The sequence below is a fragment of the Manacus vitellinus genome, unplaced genomic scaffold (genome assembly GCF_001715985.3).
Source record: "Manacus vitellinus isolate BGI_N305 unplaced genomic scaffold, ASM171598v3 scaffold_7_pilon, whole genome shotgun sequence".
Lineage (NCBI taxonomy): Eukaryota > Metazoa > Chordata > Aves > Passeriformes > Pipridae > Manacus > Manacus vitellinus.
Genome location: NW_021940813.1, coordinates 28,477,204 through 28,499,832, shown reverse-complemented (window position 1 = coordinate 28,499,832; position 22,629 = coordinate 28,477,204). Strand labels below are relative to the sequence as shown.

Genomic DNA, 22,629 nt, shown 5'->3' with positions numbered 1-22,629 from the left:
GTTGTAGAAAATGAAAATAACACACAGGCCTTTAACTTTGACTTGGGGGGAGGGAACGAGGGCAAACATTAGATATTTTTCTGTTATTCTGTGCTTTGTGGATATCATGGTTTAACCCCAGCTGGCAACTGAACACCATGCAGCCACTGTCTTACTCCCCCCAGCAGTGGGATGTGGAAGAGAATGGGAAGAGTAAAAGTGAGAAAACTCATGGGTTGAGATAAAGACAGTCTGTTAGATAAAGCAAAAGCTACACACACAAGCAAAGCAAAACAGAGAGATTGTTCACCACTTCCCATGGTCAGGCAGGTGTTCTGCCATCTCCAAGAAAGCAGGGAACATGTGGCAGTTACATGTGTTCTGTCACATGAAACAATGACTTGGGAAGACAAATGCCATGACTCCGAACATTATCCGTGTTCTTCCTTTTTCCCTCAGCTTTATATGCTAAGCATGACACCATATGATAGGGAAATGTCTCTTTGGTCAACTGGGGTCAGCTGTCCTGGCTGTGTCCCCTTCCAACTCCTTGTGCCTGCTCGTGGGTGGGGTGAAGAGCAGGAAAGGCCTTGACTCTGTGCAAGCACTGCTCAACAGTAACAAAAACGTCCCTATGTTACCTATGCTGTTCCCTGCACAAATCCAAAACACAGCTCCACACTAGCTACTGTGAAGAAAACGGACTCTATCCCAGCCAAAACCAGCACAGTAGAGTATTGACATAAAAGCAAAGTAAGTATACAGATATTATAGGATGGAGATTTATATAAATCGATGCTCGATCTCTTTGTATTGAGATGCACAAAATTCTACCTTTATTAAACTCATAACTTGTATATTTACTGAAGTGTAAATTGCAAAATGGCACCAACTTTAATTTGAAGATAGTAGCAAATTCAGATCCCCACCCCAAATAATTTCTTCAAGTATTACTTGTCCTCATTATCCTGCATTCTTCAGTTTCTAGTCATGGGGTGTTTGTGCTTTCTTTTAGTTGGAAGATATTTTTGTTCTTTCTGTGCTATGAGAAGACTTAGTTTCTTCCAGTGTCCATAATTATTAGCTTGATTAACTTTGAATTCTTTTCATTGTCTAATCACAGCGCATTTTCCTCCATCTTCACGTTGTCTTTGTAGCTCTTTTCTACTACACTTTTGAAGAATATTGAATAATTGGAGAACTGGGTTTAAGTTTTGAAGGTGTCTGAAATACTTTGTGCAGATGAATAGACACTTTTCCATGAATCCTTCATGAGTCATATCTGTCATTCTTGTGATACTCGGAGCGTGTGTACGTTTGCTCATTGGTTGTGACTGCCTTAGTCACTTCAGGTTGGCATTTTCCAGGATAGAACCCAATTCTTTGGGTCTTCTAACAAATGTGATTTTGCATTTGTTGTCATTAGTTGAATTGTTTCGTTTACTGGACAGTGGAAAAAAACCCAACATATAGATGCCTTATTACTGTTTGGTTGGGGTTTTTTGTGGCTCCATTAGGATTTATATGATCAGATTGTATTAGTACTGGTTTATTTTACCGTAGGATCATTAATAATTTGACCTTCTAATTAGATGCATGAAGACAACTTCTGGAATCTTATGACTTTTTATGTTTTGTGTGTTGGAAGCAGCATGCAGGCAGCCAAAGTAAATGATATTTCCAACCTTATCAAGAAATTAAGGCTTAAATGTGCCTATTACATTATTTATTTGGTTTTTCTCTGCAGATGACAATTAAGATTGAACGTAGGGATTTGGTAAATATTCTTCAAGACACTTGAATCAATCTCAAGTTATAAAAGGCCAACTTTTCTATCAGTTGTCAGTTCCTTACTGTACAGAGATGACTGTTTCGTTGTGGTGTTCAAAGTCATTCTGGGAACATACCAAATTCATTCTCGGAGGATTCAGAGGGATTCTTCAGAAAACATACAAAAGCTATCTTTAGTGGTATCTTCTTGAGATGATTAATTAAGCAACTCAGATTCTGATGCTGGATGGTAAGGTAGATCATGGCACTTCTTTGTATTCAACATAGATCAAAAAGAGAATAATAAAAAATAATTGTATCAAAGATTACTTGGATAGCTACTTCTGTAAAGGAAACCTAAATTCTTACACATACCACCTCCCAAGGCACCCACCTTTTAATAAGGTCAGTAAGAAGTTATAGTATACAAAAGCGTTCCTTCTCTAAGGGATCTTTGTAGATGTCAGATACTGTGTGTCAGCTGCCAGATTGCTGTGCTTTCACAGAAAATAAACATCAAATAACCCAGGGAAAGTAGTAGGTTTAGGAAATCCATATAAGTAACAACTTTTAATTTAGTGATTTGTACCTGGAAGTTATTTGTCTTTATTTTTCATTGCTGACAAATAAGTACTTAAACTCTTCATGCTGTTGGCTTTAGGTTCTGTATGTTGCAACTGGGGACCTCTTCTTGGCTCACGTTTGTGATGGCAGACTTTTCAACAGTAAATGAAATGTACAAAGAGAAGATCTCATCAAGCTATGCAACTAAGTTGCTTTTAGCCCCTTCTGATGCATCTGAACTTGCTTTCTGACATCTTTTTCTTTCACTCATTTATTATTTATTTCCTCCCTCTTCTTGAGCTGACAGGAACGTTCTTTTCAGAAGATATTCACCTATGCTACCTTGGAGAAATAGGTGGTGTTCCAAATCACTGTATAAACATTATTTATCCTGTTCCCTCTTGATGAGGGCTAGCCCAAAACACACAAGGTTCTTCAGACATGTGGCTTGAAGACATGGAACTTGTGTATTGTCTTCCTAATTGCAGTAGGGGTTGTTGTAGTCCTAGTTGATTCTACCCCTCATAACTATTCACGAGGCAGATATGGCCTGCCCAGTCCCAAAGAGCCTAGCGACCTTCTTGGGTTTCTTGGACATACTCCACAGGCACAGACTTCGTTTCATACCTTCAGCTGCTCTGTGTGTCTGTGAAAACCTAAACCGTAAGCCATGATGATCAGAACAACAAAGACCAGTGAAATTCATTTGAGTACAAAGAATAAATATCTGCTCTGGGGCTGCCGTTCCTACCTTCTAAAAGTTAAGTTAGAAACAGGGTTTTTTTGTAAGGGAATTCCTGTGACAAAAAAAGCAGTTGGTTTAGGTCAGTTTCCTATTCTTCATAATACCCTTATCCAAGATGTTAGTGTATTCCTCAGTGTGGTTTCCCTTTCCTGATCAAGTAGTGTCCTTTTACTCTCTTACCAGTTGATTTTTTTCTGCCTCGTTTGTGTCAGGTAGTCAAAATGTCCTTTGTTCAAACTAGATTCAAAATAAGTGATCTTTGATGGTAAGTCTCCTTCACCACCCACCCCATGTTTCAACATGCTGGTTTCTTTGCCAGCAGGCACTACTCTCCTGATGCATGAATGAAGAAGGTTTAGAAAAATTAGTTCTTTCATCTGTTCTAGGGAATCCTTGCCAATCATGTTCTGTCCCACAGGAGTGACAGCAAGAATAGGTGGGGAAGGTAGGATGAGGAGGAGGTAGATGGGAAAAATTATTAATTTAGATTTTTTGCATCTAGATTGTTGAAAAGTAAGTAACTTGAGATTTTTAGATCCCAGTACAGTAAGTCTAGTTTTAAGATATCATGCAACAAATCAGAAATGCTGAAACTACCGTATTCAAAGCTCTGACCCATGATAAATTCAATTTGTAGATACAAATTTCACAACAAAACTTAGATGAGTTAACTTTGGCTCAGTGAGATTTGTGACAGTTCAGATACTGCCTCTCTTCATGGAACTGCTGTAGATCCTATGTTCAGTGGTGTGGTAAATCTGACTAACAGAGTTGGATCTGTGTCAGGCCTTGGCACAAACTTTTCTTGGCTATGCTTGTAGAACTGCCACCTTAATGTATGTTTTTAACGTTCCAAAATCTGGTGGTGTTTGAATCCAGCACTGTATTTGCTCCTTCACTGTTGTCAGTCATGTTCATGACTTCTCCCATATGAAACAGTCTCAGGAAGACCTTGTTTTACTAAGGTTGCTATCAGCCTGCTGTTCTAACAGGCTTCCATTTGAATGGAAGACTGCTGTAAGGAACCTTTGCACCTAGTCTGGGTGATATAGGACCAAGTCTAGGTAGGGAGCAATTGATCACACCCTCTTCAGAAAGGAGCTGATACTTCCAGCAGTCAGACAGAATACAGGTTTTCCAACCAACAAGGCTTTAGAGATTATATGTCTGTCCTCTGACCAGCACACTGAAAGTCACTTGGGCAAAGTGCTAGAATCAGTGTTAGAATAGGCATCTGTTTCTTTAGAGCTAAGACTTGCCTGAAAGTTGACATTTTCAGGTCTTAAACAATCAGAATGCCTAAGCAGTGTTTTACACCTTATTAGTTTTGCATCACCATCTTAATTTTTGCTTTTCTGCTCAGCAAACATTAATTTGAAAATTTGTCCTTTAATGTTGACAAATGAGGAACCTTTTCAACTGACTTTTAATCGTTGTACTGCATTCCTGGCATTGACTCAGTTAAACTTTGACAATTTACACCTGCAAAACATAGGTAGTAAAGAACCTCTGTTTTGTTTTGGAGATTTTTGCTAGCCAGCTTGGTTTTCACTTTCCTTATGTCAACTGCACTTGTGTTAAGGTGACAACACTCAAATATTACTGATGTTAAAATCATTAAATGGTACTTTTTCTATCTCAAGGAGTGTTCATGGTAAAACCAATAAGCTTAATTCTGAAACCAACACAAATTTCATTCTGTTCGGAGTTTGTATCAGAATAGCAAACTGTAGAATGACAAAACTTGGCAGCTTTCCTGACAAACTTTAGAAAATCATAACCCTTGCTTACTGGTCGGTGATTTCATATCTCTGACAAATTGACAGATACAAAGTAGCATTGAGAATCAAATCTAAGATCTCACTGAAAGACTTGTAATAGGTTGGACTGAAGCACAAAAGAAGGTGCAGTAAAGAAACAAATGTTTTTTACTGAGACATTTAAAGCTACCTGATGTGCTCTCTTAGTATTTGCACCAGATTGCTTTGACTGCGGGTGTTGCAAAAAGCTGCTGGTGTGCCCTCAATAGCTTTGTGCACCTTGGTGTTCTGTATGAGGCGCTTGCTGCATGGCAACTGGCAAATGTGGGGCTTCATCTGGGTTACCACAGGAATGAACTTCTCAGGGTACAGAGGTCTGTCTTCATAGCTACTGCTGTTTAGAGGAAGTAAGATAACTTTTTATTTACTAAATACACTAATAACTCCAATTCTTATCAAAACTTTATATTAGCAGAAAGTGAATAATGCTGTTTGTCATCTGACTCTCCATCAAAGGCCTTTTTGCTTTACAGGCTTTGTCCAGTGCACTTAGGAGCTTGGGTGGGAGAGAGAATGGGATGAATTGAGTGTTGAGTATTGTGTTTGGAAATATTTTATCAGTTAACTTTAGAGTAGATAATAGCAGTAGGTAAGAGACTAACTGGTTCCTTTTCAGCCATGGAAGTAATCAGCTGGGGTGGTCCCAGGGCGCTCTGGGCACGAGTATTGCTGAGTGATCATTGGCTGCCACCTGCGTGACAAAGTAAAGGACCAACCCTTCAATTTATACCAGTGGAGCCAGATCACGGGAAACAATTGACAGGTAAAATACATTTTTGAAAATTTAAGGGAGAGGAGAGAGGACACATGATATAAATGGACCAAAGAATCTAAAGATTTGTCACAGATAGCAAAGGTTGCTCTTCTGAAAGTTTTACATAGCTGTAGCTTACTTCATTCTGGGGAGAGGCACACAACAAAGTGCAGGTTACTTTTTGTTCCCCTGGGAACAGAGCCTTGCTAAGAAACAATGATAATTGAGTTGTATCAGGGAAACACATAATGAAATTTTATTTTAGTTAGAAATTGTAGTTCATATTTACACAGATGCGTCCAGATCTTTGAATGCTTGTTGTATTAATGTTGGGTGCTTTCCACTGGTCCCAAAGATGGGTTTGGATTTTGGTTTTTTAGAAAGACTAAAAGTAAGTTACTGAATTTTCAAGTCACTAGTTGATAGCACTGTACTAAGTTACTCTAGAAGTTGTAGAATGCCTTGCAAAAAATGATTGTAAGTCGGTCTTAATCTTGGTGATAAAACAATGCTTAGTATCAATATTTTTCTTCTGTTCTATGTTGGTTTTTTTATTTAGAGGACTGGCTGAAAATAATTTTTAAGGGCTTTTTAACTACATTATTTTTACTTATTTAGAGTTGTTAAGCTTATGCTTAGCCCAGCGTGATACAGGACTGGTGTGACAACTCGGTTTTGATCAGTGACTGAAAATTGTGATCACCCTGATGTCACCGAATGGCCACAGCTTGTAAAAGGTAAGTATAAAGCATAGCAGGTTGTTTCTCAGGACTTTCTTACTTATCATGTTTATTTTAAAGTATTTAATTTGTATGGCTTAAAGTTAATTTTATAAATAGTAGTAAGTTATATTGTTTGTTTAAGATAAGTCAGCTGGCAAAGTTGACTTACACTCTTGCTAACAGTGATTTCAAAGCTCACATCGTTTGCCTTTGGAGCTGTAGTGCTCCATGAAAACCTTCTTAGGAACAATACTATCACTTAAAACTCTCTGGTGGTTTTTACTGTCATACTGAATTTCTGTATAAATTGTTTAGCATACTTATCTAAGCAGTTTGTTCATTTTTCTTTTTTTAAAGTATTTGTCCAGGAGGCTTGATGATGTTAAAAATGCGTAAGCATGCATACCATTACTTTCCTCTCCTGAAGAGGTATACTGAAGGTAAAAGGATTGGCTTGCAGAATGGGGAAGTTGCTCCCTGTGTTGTTGGAAATGAGCCACCATTTTAATTTGCTAGCTCATACTGCAGTATTCAGATTAGTTGATGTCTTGTGATCAGTATCTACAATTTAATTCAAAGCTGAAATTTTTAAGAGCATTTGCTCTGAGATTTTCTCTGAACAGAACTCTTGTTTCAGATTTTAAACATAATGAAAGGACATCTTGCTGTACTATATAGTTGTTTTTCAGTACTATTGCCTGCTCAGAGAAAATAACAAGGTATCTTGTTTGTAAACAATTGGGTATTGCAGAATAAATAGCTTCTTAGCAAACAGGTACAACTTTTGTAATTAGATTGATCTTCCACTTCATTTAATGAGTACTGAAAGCTCATTTTATTTGGTGCTTACATTGCCATTTGAAACCTTTTAAAATCGAGATAATATTTGCATTAATAGTTCTGCAAATCCGAATTATGGCAGGTCTGCTCGTGTTTTAGAAAACAATAAGCCGAAGGAATTTGATCCCTGTTTTCTGTAGAACCACTTATCTTAGAGGACCAAACCTTTTTCGACTCAACTACATTGAAGTTCTTCTGAACTTTGCTGAAATGTTTTTATTGTTTTGGGGGTTTTGTTGGGTTTTTAATTGTTTCTCTTATAGAATAATTTTTTTTTTCACAGTAACATGTACTGAACAGTACTGTCTCTTTACAGCCCAGATAAAATACTTACAAATTATGAGGATAGGAAAGGATTTTGGATATACTGATAACTGTGTTTACATATCTGTACTGCAAATCACCAGGCTACCTTTTTTACCTGCGAAGTTTGGATACCAAACTGCTCTTTTTCTCTAATTCTTCATACTGCTGTTTATTTTAAAGGCTCAAAGTGATTAGTACTCTTGATGTTTTTCTTTTAATGCCACTACTTCACTCATATTTTCATAGCAACTGGAAGCACTACTCTTTCCCAAAGCTTCAATGTGTTGTATTTCCCAATACTGAATTAAAGATAGCAACACCTCAAACATCCAGACTTTTTGCTATAATTTTCTGAAGTCCTGGAAGTAAATAGGAGCTAGCCAGTATGGATATACACGTGCTTCTCAGATTGTATGGCTTTAATGCTTTGGTGAATAATTGGAAAAGAAAAACTGAGATTGTTTTTTTTAAGTATTTAGTGGCTTGTTTTGGTCACTGGAGTTGAAGGGAAATTAATTTTTTATTTGTTTTGCTGCTGAGCATTATTTTTGTCAACAACTATCTTGTCCTGAACTTAAGGAGTAAGGGAAACATAATTGGAGGGAATAAATAGAGGCCAAATTTTGAGATTGGGTGATTTTTATGTTATTTTCCAGTTAGAGAACATTTACATTTTAAGCATGAGTATAAAGGTAGCTGAATAGGAAGTTCGGAATTTTGTCCTTATGTCAGGTAAATTTTAAAAGTTAATGAAATAGAAACAAATAGTGTACTGTGTTCTGCATCGTCTGTCACTGCATAGTATCCAGCTAGCCTAGGAATTATAAGTTGTCTGCCAGAAATGCTTTCTAGGCACTGGGTCTGTTTGGTAAAATGCAGAAAGTTGTTAAGGTACAGAATTTTAATAAAGGAACTAAAATTTTAGTAGAGAATTTGGAGAACAATCCAAGCTTTAGAGACCATCCAGTAATATAGCACAGTTAAACATGGGAAAAAAAGAATGTATCAGGCTACAGATGGAGATTTCCAATATCATTTAGAATATTATAGATAGTCATGTAGTAAATATTAGAAATTCCATTTCTATAAACAAAGTTTTTTTTTCCTGAAAAAGCTATGGGAAAACCTGCTTAGCTGTCCTAACTGAAGTCCTCCAGCAGACTCTGGTGAAACCTACAAAGTGAGTTCTATTTTAGCTCACTTCTGGTTTGAGAGCTGTCATGAAAGGGACTTTTGTTCATGTAAGCTGCAGAGTTTTACTGTAGTGGCTGTGCTCTACACTCTGAGGAGTGACTGTTTCCACTCCTCAGAATATTTCCAGGGTGGCAGTTCTGGTCAAGTGTACCAAAATCCATATCCAAGTAAAGATTTGATAAGGTCCTTTAGGGTGTGATTTCAAGGCATTGTAAGGCAATGAAAATCAAAACTGCTGCATTTATACTGCCTTGTCTTCTGGCTTGTCTAGTTACAAATTCACTGACTAAGGGGAAGTCCCAAAGGGAAGAAAAAAATATTGCCTAAAAAAAGTTAACTTTTTAAATCAGTACTTCCTTAAGGAAGAAGATGGGAGTAAGGAGGAGCTAAATAGATATAATGTAACCTACTTAAGTTAGTATGAAGCTATACCCCTTAAATTATTCTGTAAATTAAGTCAAAGGGGTTGCTAAGCTAAACACAGGTACTGCTTGTGTATTCAAAAATGCCAGACAATAACACCTAATTCTGAATATTACTGTCTGATCTCTTGGCTGGAATGAAGAAACAAAAAGCTATCTGAGATTACGTCTACAAATTCAGGTGGAGAGAGATATGAAATTTGTTATGAGATTCTGTTGGAACCTGCTTCTGAGCTGCTACTTTTTAGAGTCCAACTGTGTAGAGAATCTGTTTGTTGCAGTTGATCACTGATAAACTTTGAGTATACATTTTGGTTACAGAAGTGATTATGAAGAACTAGCCCAGAACTGGTGCCCTATGCAGCCTGAATACAGAAGTACTGCCAGCAGATCTCTGCTCTAATGGCTACTGTTGCATAAGCAGTGGGGGAAAAGCACTGTCCTCCTTAAAGAAATCTGGCTTAATTATACTGTCAGGTTTTATGTTACAAGCTGTATTCTAGAGTTTGGTAAAATAAATTAAATCTGTAAGTGTCAAAAAGTTGATGGCGTTAGTGGCAATAGTACACTACCATTACTTTCCACCTTTCATAACTTTTCATATTGTAATGACTTAAAAGAACAAAAGGTTAAGGTTTTCTATCTGGTTTTGCAGATCACCAGGAGAACCTCACTCTGAGAACATTGAAACTAGCCGAATGTAAGTAAATGAGTGGATGAGTTTGGTGTATCTTGTTTAAAAATCTTTTGAACTTATGTAACAACTACTCTTGCATCTGCTTCATAAAAAGAAGACAAAAGCTGAGTAGAACTGCAGAATTACCTTAGAAAGTTTCAAGTTAATATTTTGCTATAGAAAAATAATTTCAAGCCTCTGTATAAACTGATGATTTTTTTTGGAGAGTGAATGAGTTGAAGGGAAAGTTTAGAGGTTTAACTTAACGTGAACCAGTAGATGGTAGCATAATACAGTGTCAGAAATCTGAGGGCCTACATTCAGACTTGACAGTAAGGGTGTAATTTCTACCTGCTGTTCACTAACATCTTGCATGGGTTTGAAGACACTTCAGTACTAAGGCACAACACTTGCTGATATCTGTTGTGGCATGGATTGTTGAACTAAGAAAAAAAAAAGTCTGACTTAATTTGGTGAATTCATATACTAGTTAATTCTAGAAACAACAAATTGGCTCTCTTTCACTAAACAGTGAATCTTGCATAGCATCATGCTGACAGTTCTGAGTCTTGTTTTTCTCTGCCTTTAGCATAGAAGCCAAGATCAACTAGAAGCAGATTGCGATGGGCTGAAATGTTCATTTGTATTAAAAATTCAAAAGGGTTGCAGGAATGAGAGGGCCATTTTTTAAAAAAAAAGGTTATTTGACACTTTATTCTTCTGTGAGTTAGCAAACAAAGATTCTTTCCTAGCTATTCAAACAGTCCTGTCATAGAACTCAAATAGGGAAACCACAAACTCTGCTTTTCTGGCTTACAGCAAAGTTCCAAAATAATAGAGGGAGTGTAAGCGCAATGGTTAGTGTACTGTCTAAAGCTTCAAAGGATCTGGGTTTGTTTTTCTTCTGCCACAAACTTCCTCTCTGACCTTAAACTGTCTCCTCCACGCCTGCCCCCCAAGTGGTCTAGTATTTTACACACCATGGGCTGGATGCCAGTTTCTGGATATTTTGTAGGCTAGGGACATAGTGTGAATTGCTCAAGGACTTCTCTACTGTAGCTGCCCAACTTGGGGAGGAGCAAAACTGAGGTTGAGCCCACACACACATTGGGCTGCATACCTAATTTTAAAAGTGATGGGAAGGAAACAAGAACGCTTTTCTGATGTGTGTTTAGCAATTCACTGCAGTGATGCCTTTTCTTGCACTAGGAGTAGCATTTCTCCTGGGATGACAAATTTCTTTTCCCTCTCTCATGCCATCTGTTGCAGAAGTGCTGTCTGGCTGCTTCCTTAGGAGTACAGGCTAATAGGGATCCAGACCTGAGAGATGACTGGCTGTCACTACGTGGACACACGTTAGAGGTTGCAGGGCTAAAGCCCTGCCATAGTCTCTTATTTCTACTCCAGTAGTGGCCTGTGCTGCATTGTCTTTTATTGTTCCTGCAACAAGTTGAGTTGTGTTCTTTTGTTTCCCTGGCCTAGCCAAACGGGGGAAATCAGGCTGCAGGCTGGCTGTAGTCCACTCTGGATATTGTCAGTTGGACTACTGTTTTTTACACATTGGAAGGAAAGATGTATCAGGAGCAGTCATCTAGAGTGGTGTGAAACAAAGACTCTGTAAGGACTTATGATAAATCAGAAGGAAAAGGCAGTAAAAGTCTTTTTTTCCTTCTAGAATTTTGACAATTCTTTTGTGTATGTTGTTTGTCCTCCTTAAAACTGAACCTGAAAAAATAATCTACAGTAGTAAGCTTTTCTGCGTGATAGCTGAGTACTTTGTTTTGTGCAGAACAATAATCAGAGTTGTCCTGACTTCATAGATTTCAGGTATTTGTCTGTAATGGATGTAAGCCAGTGAAGCCACAGGAATTCACATATTTGAGTAGTACCTATACAGTATACTTGTGAAACTCAATTGTTTAAAATTGTATCGCAATTTGATGTGTACGGCACCTATTACTGAGAATTTTTGCAATCCTGCTGCATAGTTGTTCTTGCTACATAAGGTGGAATGGCAGGCTGAATGTGTAGCTAAAATATGTTATTTACATGCCTATAAGTCATTAGTAAGTGCAGGGACTTAGGCAAGTGTTTTGTTATTTCCACAATGAATGGTTAAGTTGTTTTTGCTCTGGTTGGCTGATATAATTGCTTTATTTATTTCTGTGGTTTGCATTGCAAAGCTTTATACCAAGAGCATAATCACATGTTTCACACGTGTGAATGAATATTAATTAAAAAAGAAATACTCTTGGATTCTTACACAGCAAAATCTTCCATGGGTAAGTCTTGCTTATCCCAAGCTTTTCAAATTCTGGCTCTACATGTGGTGAACATTGTGGTGCTAGCTCAGAGTTAGGAGTCTTTTTACCTTAACATTCATTCAAGTCTTTGAATTTTTAGGTGTCTTCTATCTGCTCCTGTCACACTTCTCCATTGATTTTCAGCTTTGATTAGTATAATTTTTTTAAAACCTCTTTAGCACTAAATTACATCATTTAATTGTTTACCAGTAACAACTTCTTGTTCATGTGTTTTCACTCTCCATTGTATGTAGTCACATATCAAGACAAAGTTTTGGGTGTGTTGATATGGCTTTTTGTGCATTCATCTTTCCTCTCTCTGCTTTTGAGGATGGGATGCCTTGCAATTTTGAAACTCCTCTCTGCTTTTCTAATAGGGCTGTAGCAAGGTAATTTTTCTGAGAGACAAGTTTACGAGATAGATGCTTACTGTTTTCTTCATTCCCCCTCTCTCAGTCTTCCTGCATTGCTCCATATAGCCAGGAGAGATCTGTTCTCAGGTTCACCCTTCCTGAGGAAGTGCCATGCCTGACTTTGTCAGCACATAATGTGTTCCTAGAGGCACAGTGGATCTAGAATATATGGTGGGGAGGGAGGTCCCTTGGGTGAAGCCAGTATGGTCCAGGGGGGTTCACGGTCTGCACCCCAGCTATTGGGGTCCACTACACTGGAAAGAACGAGGTTTGGCAAATGTGAGTTCCACGCGCGTGCACATTTGCTGTGGTGTCTGTGGCTGAGGTGGGGAAAAGGTGTTACAAAACTGCTGGAACAGCAGGCTTGGTTCCAACTCTGGGTGCAGTGTTTGGCAGTTTGGTGTGCAGGACACTTCAAAAGGGTCTCTTTGGGCAGTGCTATTACTGGAAGCTTGTCTTCTCTAGCACTGCTGCTCTTACTCTAACTAAACAGAAGCAGGAAACCAACATGCAAGGTTTGAAACTGAAACTCTCAGAAAGCAGTATTTAACTTCACAGATATCCATCCACAATCCACACTTTTTTTAACAGTTTTTGATCCACTGGTCATCTAGTTTCCAAAGGGTAGTAGAACTGTTGCAGATGCATAAGTCTCTTTCTGCCTCTGTCTGTTAATGCATATACTGAAAGTTATTTTGCTATAAGTAGTAAAAAAACCGTTCCCTGTTTTGTTTTTCCTATCCAAATGGCAAACATAGATTTTCTTCTAGTTTTCATGGATATTAATAGTTTTGTTGTTTGTTGTTTTTTTTTTTCTGTTAAGAAAATAGCTTATGAAGATTTTGACACTTCCAAATTCCTAATTGCCATTGTAAAACAGGCTGTTGTAAATTTCCACTTACTAAAATCAGCTATTTTGGAGCAATTATAGAATCATCAAGACTGGAAAAGAACTTCAAGATCATGAAATCCAACCCTTGACAAATCACCGCCTTATCAACTAGACCATAGCACCAAGTGCCATGTCCAGTTGTTTATTGAACACTTGCAGGGATGGTGACTCCACCACCTCTGTGAGCAGCCTGTTCCAAAGCTTGACAACTCTTTCAGCAAAGAAATTTTTCCTGATGTCCAACCTGAACCTCCCCTGGTGCAGCTTGTCCTCTTGTCCTGGGAGAAGAGGCCAACCCCCACCTGGCTACAGCCTGCTTTCAGGTGGTCATAGAGAGTGATAAGGTCACGCCTGAGCCTCCTTTTCAGAGCTCCTCTGGGCTAAACAACCCCAGGTCCCTCAGCCACTCCTTGCATGACTTACTCTCTAAACCCTTTGCCAGTTCTGTTGCCCTTCTCTGGACATTCTCCAGCACCTCAATGTCTTTCTTGTAGTGAGGGGCCCAGAACTGGACAGAGCACTTGAGGTGCAGCCTCACTAGTGTGGAGTACAGGGGGGTGATCACTGACTGGTCCTGCTGGCCACACTATTGATACATACTGTGGTACAGACCAGGGTGCCATTGGCCTTCTTGGCCACCTAGGCACACTGCTGTTTCATGTTCAGCTGCTGTTGACCAGCACCCCCAGGTTCCTTTTCCACTGGGCCACTTTCCAGCCACCCTGCCCACAGCCTGAAGCACTGTGTGAGGTCATTGTGACTGAAGTGCAGGACCTGACACTCCACCTTATTGAACCTCATACCATAGGCCTTGGCCTTGGCCTAGGCCTAGTTGATCCAGCCTGTCCAGATCTCTCCACAGAGCCTTCCTGCCCTCCAGTAGATCAACACTCCCACCCAGTGTGAGACTTCTGTGTAAAACTAATATAAAAGTTGTTATGTCCCAAGCAGAAACCATTCAGAAGTATGTAATTTTGTGCTGGTATTTCCAGACAAGTTTGAAACATTCATGCGTATTTCTGAAATTTAGGTAAACTTGAAAGCAAAACATGATGCAATTATGCAGATATTTTAAACTTCCTTTACATAGTATTGCTCTGTATTTAGTTTAAAATATTTGAGAAATGCAAATTAAATTCTGTTTCATAGGAACTTTTGAGCAAGTACACTCAATATCTTATTTCCTTTAGATTTTAGACATTCAAAAATTACTACCCAAATTCAGCCCAGTTCACCTTTGCCAAAGAATCTACAAACACAGAGGATCAGTGGTGTATGTTTCTAGTAATACTCCACAGTTTTAGCAGCATTTAAATTACAAATGTGAAGTACTTTTTATCTGGCTTTTTACTAGTTAAAAAAAAAACAAATGAAAAACCTAAAGGCATTCTTTTTTCTTTAAGTACTGCAAAAGTAAGTCAGTGAATACTAATTTCATGCTAAATGGAGTAATGTGCTTACAAAATTATTGGACATTGGGGAAGGAAGTTGATGTCTATTTTAGGTGCCTCTTCTCCTCACTGAAGCAGTGTATATTGCTTGAGGAGGTTATGCCAGGCCCACTGTGTGGGGAGTTACCCTTAAGGCATAAGGAGATGCCTGTGATATATCTGTGAAATGTTCACAACTGCATCTGCACCAGTGCAGTTTCATACTTGGATGTGCAAGAACAATATGAGTATTCTGAAACGTATATGCAGGTCAGTCACTGCAGCTTTAGCTACAATAGTAACTGTGTGCTAATGTACAGTGAACTAGTCCTTGAGTTTATAAGGGAAGAGTTAGATCCCCTTATGGGAACTTAAAGGGAGCTGTGGTCTTCACGGGTGTAGCATGAGCTAAGAATAGAGAGTGGTTTTATGTTACCTCACTTGATCAACCAGTTTTAATCCCTCAGGTCAAGAATTTAAGTTTTCTGCATGCTAAATGAGCAAGGGAATGTAGAAAGTGATCAGGTTTTCACTTCTGGAGAACACAGAAGGTATGATATGGGGGTTTTTGCTGAATAATGTGGGAATAGGAAATGTGGGCTGTTGTCAATGAGCAGTGATAATAATTCCTGAAGTACCCCAGTGGGAATGTGATGTGGAATATCTTACTGTTCTGTAAAATCACACATTGACTTATTGGAACTGCATTTTCTGTGTAAGTAATTCCAACAATGGACCTCAGTAAGGGGTAGCTCTTATGGAAGGCTCGGTAAATTTATTCTACCTTCTTAGGTTTGTATCCTCCCTTTGTCTCCACCATTTTTTGTATTCTTAAATAATTTGTCTGAGCTTATGTCCAAAGTCTGTGGGATAGTTGCCCAGGGAGAGGTGGGGGGGTCCAGCTGGATTGCTATAGGTTTATAGGGCTTATGGGATTTATCTGGGAACACTTGAAGAGGTGACTGATGTCATCACAAGGCCTTTCTCAATGATTTTTGAGTGATCTTGGGAATCTGGAGAGGTCCCAGTAGATTGGAAGCTGGCAAACATTGGCCTAGTATTCAAGAAGGGTAGGAAGGATGACCCTGGAAACCACAGGCTTGTCAATCTCACTTCTGTGAAGATGATTCAGGGAGTTACTGAAAAACACCTGAAAGACAAAGCAGTCATCAGTCACAGCCAGCACAGCTTCATAAGGGGGAAGTCATGCTCATCAGACTTAATTTTCTTTTTTGATGACAAGGCAACCCACCTAGCTGATCAAGGGAAACCAGTTGATGTAATCTTTTTGGATTTCAGTAAAGCTTTCGATACTGTCTCTCACAGGATCCTTCTGGACAAACTGTCCATCACACAGCTGGGTAAACACATCATGTGGTGGATGAGCAATTGGCTCACCGGTCAAGCACAGGGGGTAATAGTGAATGGGGTAACATAAGACTGGCAACCTGTCACTAGTGGGGTTCCACAGGGCTCCATCTTGGGCCCTGTGCTCTTCAACATCTTCATAAATGACTCGGACACAGGATTCAAAGGGATACTAAGTTTACCAATGATACTAAACTGGGAGGAGCTGTTGGCTCCCTCAGAGGCAGGGAGGCCCTACAGAGAGACCTCAACAAGTTAGAGGGCTGGGCAATCACCAGCCACATGAAGTTTAACAAGGGCAAGTGCCAGATTCTGCACCTGGCATGGGGCAACCCTGGGTGTACCTACAGACCGGGCAATAAGAATGCTGGAAAGCAGTGCCATGGAAAGGGACCTGGGTGTCCTGGTTGACGGCAAGTTGAATATGAGTCAACAGTGCCCTGGCAGCCAAGAGGGCCAGCCGTGTCCTTGGGGGAGGCATCAGGAAAAGCATCAACATCCAGTTGAGGGAGGGGATTGTCCTGCTTTGCTCTGCACTAGAGCGGTCTCACCTTGAATACTGAGTGCAGTTTTGGGCACTGCAATATAAGAAAGGTACAAAGCTATTAGAGGGCATCCAAAGGAGGACTATGAAGATGGTGAAGGGCCTTGACGGGAAGCCGTATGAGGAGTGGCTGAGGTCACTTGGTCTGTTCAGCCTGGAGGAGGCTGAGGGGAGACCTCATTGCAGTCTACAACTTCCTCGTGAGGGGAAGCAGAAAGGCAGACACTGATCTCTTCTCTGTGGGGGCCAGTGACAGAACTCAAGGGAACAAAATGAAGCCATGTCAGGGGATGTTTACCAAGACGGTGGTTGGGCACTGGAAAAAGCTCCAGGGAAGTGGTCACACCACCAAACCTGACAGAGTTCAAGAAGCATTTGGACAACACTCTCAGGCACATGATGTAATTCTTGGGGTTGTCCTGTGCAATGCTAGGAATTGGACTTTGATAATCCCTGTGGGTCCCTTCCAGTTTAGGACATTCTATGAAATTCTAATACTGCTGTATTCTGGTACTGTTGTACACTGTATTGTTTCCTTCCATATTTGATTTAAAAAATAAATAAATAAAAAATCTAACCTTCAGTCAGAGCTTCTGTCTCTAATGAAGTTTCACCAGAACTTGAGCCAGTGAGTCTGCAGCCATGAGTCAAAATGAAAGTATTTGAACAAACACCATTATTGTAGGCTTGGCAAAGTTTGAAAAGTAATTGGTAGCTAAATATTAGAAACGAAAACATATTGAGTCCCTCAGAAGTTGACTGTTAGAGCCAAATCTAAGCTTATCTTTATCTCCTGGCATCTCAGATATGACCTAATTAAAGGGAAGTGTTGTTTAATATGTTAAAATGTGGTGTTAATATACCAGTGTTTATACATTTAGATAACTTTATTCAAACTAGATATGTGGGCTAAAAAGGTGTGCATGTTGGTGAGATGTGGCCATAGCTCAGGTGTAAAAATTCAGCTTTTTCATGTGATAGACTTACCTGCTTACAAACGACAATATTTCATACTCTAAATCTGAAGGTCTGGAATGATCAAAGGTCAGGAATGATCAAAGCATGAAATCTTGGTATTCACAAACAGATGTCTGTGAAATTCTGTACTGGTCTAAGTTGTATTAAAACACTGGTGTTTTTAAGCATCTATGCTAATGGCTGAAGTACGAAAGACAAGATTAAAAACCACTTACTTTTAGAGGTACATGGAGAGAGGCAGATTTTCCTAAGTATACATATAAAAATTTGAGAGAATAGAACTCTTTCATTGGATTAGAATATAGCTATTCCCTGTTTATACAGTGGTGGCTTTGATGATATTGCTCATGCTGCCTAATTTTTTTTTATGGTCCTTTACCTCCATCTCGAGGTGGCAGGGAAACATTTCTCCTCAATTGTTTTTTTTTTGTCTTGTAGTGCACTGGAGCATTTGGAAGGTCAGGTAGACATCGAGGTCATGGTTTTCTTTCTAAGGCATATTTTCTTCTCTAGGATAATGAGATCTTGAAGGGTGAACAGAAAGGAGCAAAGGTGTTATTGCTGAGTAATACACACCTCAGTAGTCACAGTCAGAACATTTTCCCTTCTAAAGCAGCTGGATTGAAACTGATACTTAGCCAACCAGTGTTAATAGCTAGGTGCAGCAAGTGCTGAGTAGTACCAGTGGGTCTAGCACTTAAGTTCTGAAGTACTTGTTCTGTGCAGAATCTGTGCATGCATCAACATCAGGAAAGGCAACTTTAAGTTAATATCACAATTTCTGATGAAAATCTTGCTTCCTATGTTCTAATCTTTATAGTACTGTATCACTAAAGTTACATAAAAGGCCTGCATGTTACACCTATTCAAAATGTTTGAATTGTTTCCTGGTTGATAATTTTCATTAATAACTTGTTTTCATTAAATGAAGTCAAGGTTTGGGGGTTTCTTTCCAAAATGCAGTCAATTATGGTGCTCTTAGTACTGCATGCAGCTGCTTCTGTCCTGATTACATGCAGCTTTCCAGTAATTTCTTTACTATTTGCAAATTTCTGTAGAAGTCTGTGACCTTATTAATAAGGCAGTTAAATTTTCTTCTGTGTGTATATATAGTACTGAGCACATGGACTTGTATAGCAATACAGCTCTGATTTTTCAGATGTTTGCTTGCCACCTGTAATGGCAGGAGAAAGGGAAGGATTTGGCAAATAGCTTTTTTTTTAGAGAATTTATTTAAGCTGAGGAGAAATATATTTAGCCTTTAGGTCATCTGTAATTGTGGTTTTGGCATCAGTGTAATTAATCAAGGAATATTTTTCATATGAATTTAAATAGACTAAATATATGATAATTTAGTCATCTAGAATCTTGCTAAAATGGCTTAGATTTTTAAAGGCTTTATATCTTATTAGTGTACTATTGATAGTATGCTAAATAAATGTCTGAATTGTTTGTATTTCATGCCTCTTCCCTCTGTCAGTGGCAACTGTGCATCAGTACTATATATTAGATTCAAAAACTGTATGAGATCCAGTTCTGTTTCACTTGCAGCCTTGTTTTGCATCCAAATTGCTCTTTTTCAGTGACAGTTGAGATTGTTCAGAACTGTAGAAGATTGTCTCCACTATAGCACAACAGTGTAAAGCTGCAAGCTGTGCATAAATAGGATTTATCTTGCTCTTACATAGAACCCATAAATTAAATTGTGTGTTAAATATATTTACATTTGTCAAAATGAGAATCCTGCGTTTAAAAAAAATCTCCTGATGTGTCCTCTCTGACAGAAATCTTGTGTTTCAGTGCCTGACTAATCTCTGCCTTGCTGATGCTATTGAATGAGCTTTGTATGTGAAAGCTCTACTAATCCTTGTACTTGCTGTTTGAATGTTTGCTACAGGAAGCGAGCAGCTGCAAAGCATCTAATAGAGCGCTACTACCACCAGTTAACCGAGGGCTGTGGAAATGAAGCCTGCACGAATGAATTTTGTGCTTCCTGTCCAACTTTTCTCCGTATGGATAACAATGCAGCAGCCATTAAGGCCCTCGAGCTTTATAAGATTAATGCAAAACTCTGTGATCCTCATCCCTCCAAGAAAGGAACGAGCTCAGCTTACCTAGAAAACAATTCCAAAGGTGCCCATAACAATTCCTGCACTGACAGAAAAATGAACAAGAGGGAAATGCAAGGCCCAAGAGATGACTTTAAAGGTAAGATGTTTAGAATTTTCCTATAATAAACCACATTTCATATGCAAGAGTACAAGCCAACAGAATTCACTGTGGTGGGGTTCTGCTGACTTCTTAAGTAAAATACAATGTTGGGCGAGTATTTTACTACAGATTCTGAAAAATGGCTGGATTAATGCTGAATACTGATTCTGAATGTGGATCTTTACCACCTGTCTGTTAAAATCAACATGCATTTGTTGTCTTGTGACAATAGTGATTTTGCAAGTATGGAAAGGCTTTTTTAGGTGCTGTTGTATGACTGTTTTAGTTTCACTAGTTTCATAACTCTTCTGCAATTAATGGGTTATAAAAGTTATGCTTTAACTAATTCCAGATTCTATGTTAAGAAACTTAACAGATGAAAAAAATGATACAGTGGATGATAGGCAATACATGTACTAAGCTAAAAAATGTTTAAGCAAAGTTATTTCTAAACCAGTGTACAAAAATGAAATGATGTTCTGTATATCTTTTCTAACTTTTATGTAGCTTTTCAAACTCTCAAATAGTAAGTACATACTAACAGAATAATGCTAGTTGTTGCCAAAAACCTGTGATGCTAACAGAAATCAGGTCAAATGTAATTAAAGCCATTAACCTTTGAGCAGATCTTTTTAAGGATTATGACAATAAGTGGTATAAACACAGAAGTTCAGATTCATTCATTTTAGCTAAAGAAAGTGAAATTGTTTACAGCAAAGAATTAAAGAGGCATATAGAGTCAGCAATAAAGCATAGTACGGTGTTATAGGGGACCTAAGATGTTCCAGTCAATAGCTGCATCAGTTTGTTCTTTGTCTGATGCAAGGATAAAATTGTCCCCGAATTATTTATGATCCAAATAAACAGAGGATAACAGTAGGGAGGAGAAAGGGGGGGCAGTGTAGTATTAGGTGGCTGAAAGGCACATAAGGTCTGTTTTGTGATTCGTCTCTTGATTGTGTGTATTTTTAATGGAGCTGTGCATATACAGAATTTTCCTCATTCTCTCTAACCATCCCCTCTCCTAAGGGTAGATGCCTCAGAGTCTTCTCAACCTACCTTCAGAGACAGTCTGTTGGCTACAGCAGTGACTCAGACTTCCTCTATCGGAACATCACAAGTATTGACCTCTCTTTGTGGCAGTATAGACAGAGAACAGTAATGCTCTCTGAGACCTAGTTACTTTTGGAACTGGATGATGTCTAAGGAATCTAACGCTCTGAAATTTTTTAAGGTCCATCTGCTGCAACACTTACTGGGAAAACTGCAGTTGTGTTTAAGAAAGCCAAGGAAAAGGATGTGTAGCTTGCCTTTATGCTTGACATAGGATTTAAAGTTCTAAATAAACTGAAAGAAATACCCTTCAGAAGTAATTATTTACTTTACTTTTCTGGAGTGCTAAGCCCTAGAACTTTTACCTTTTGGGAAGAAACTACATGGAAGCCATTGTAAGCATCTCAGTAATATCTTAGATGGCAGTTTAAAAGGAAGGAAATAGAGAAATCACAAATATATAAAAAACATAGGTTACAATTGTCAGAGAGAGGGGAGGCACCATTTAAAGATCTCTGTAATTACCCGGGAAACTATTTTCAATTTCGATCACCAAAATATTAAATTGGAAAGAGAGAAGGTTAGGCAGCAAGCACACAATTTTAAAAAGGTTCCATAAGAGATAAAATAAAATTAATAAATTTGCTAATTAGGGAGCGTGTTGTTGGCAATATTTAGATCACAGGTAGTCTTTTTCACATCAAGGATCACTGCTAGAGCTTGACTTCATGTACAGATTTGTTATGGAGTGTTACTGAGAACAAGGTCTGGGAGGAGTTGCATTTACTTCACTGGATTGCTTCTTTGAAATAGAAGAGATGAGAGGAGAAGGCATGTAAAAGCTCAGAGATTGAGACATAAGTAAGCCAAAATTGGCTTGTGTTAGAAGGAAGCTTCACTTACATTTGTTTTCCTCCAGCTGTTCTCACTGCTGTAAAGTAAAAATGAGGCAGACTCTTATGGCAACTCCTTTACATACTAGTCACAGGATATGACTTTTAAAGCTGCTATGAAACTGCTGATGGTAATATTAAATACTTTAACTGGAACTTGCACATGGTTAGTTCCTGAAATACTAAAACCTTTAGAAGAATGACTGAGAATCCTTGCTGTAAGTATGAAAATCTGAAATGTGTTATATTGTTAAGTTACCAACTTGTGCTGCTAATTTTTATGTTATGAATGACCTTGGTGGTCCAGAGTCAGTGAACTTGAGACTGTGGTCCTCATTTAGAGGAGCCATGTCATGGAACAACATCTGTATCAGCAGTTAAATTTCTTTTAGATGAGTTTTGCTTCTTGAGCGTGCACTGCAGCAGATAAAAATAGGAGGTGTCACTCTAAGCTTTTCATAATGTTGTCAGTACTGCTGTTTTTTGAACAGGACAGATTTTAGTTTTGAGCTTTTTCACTGTCTTCAGATTGGTTGGAAATGAATCTAAGAAGCATGACATAATCTTAACCTTTCCTGTGTTACGTGTGCTTTAAGAGTGGCATGGGGCTCTGTGGAAGTCAATAGATTGTCTGTCTTTGGATCATCTAGTTTGAATTTTTAATTTAATGACTGCTTGGAATGAATATTAGTGTAGATAATCACATTTCAAAATACTTTAACATATAGTGTCTTTATTAAAAATGTCTATTA

General features: G+C 38.6%; 1 protein-coding gene across 3 annotated transcripts in view; it reads left to right on the top strand.

Annotated features, from left to right (window-relative positions):
* Positions 1-22,629, top strand: part of UBE3A (ubiquitin protein ligase E3A) — a 49,818-nt gene that overhangs the window by 7,468 nt on the left and 19,721 nt on the right. Inside the window, exons 3-6 of one of the 3 annotated variants that reach the window (XM_018084154.1) lie at positions 5,495-5,641; positions 6,251-6,369; positions 9,772-9,816; positions 19,618-19,928. In XM_018084154.1, the coding sequence (XP_017939643.1) occupies positions 6,350-6,369; positions 9,772-9,816; positions 19,618-19,928 (376 nt within the window). In that variant the 5' untranslated portion in view covers positions 5,495-5,641; positions 6,251-6,349. Of the gene's footprint in view, positions 1-5,494; positions 5,642-6,250; positions 6,370-9,771; positions 9,817-19,617; positions 19,929-22,629 lie in introns of those variants that run through there. The other 2 variants (XM_008931951.2, XM_018084155.1) reach the window with 2 other exon arrangements.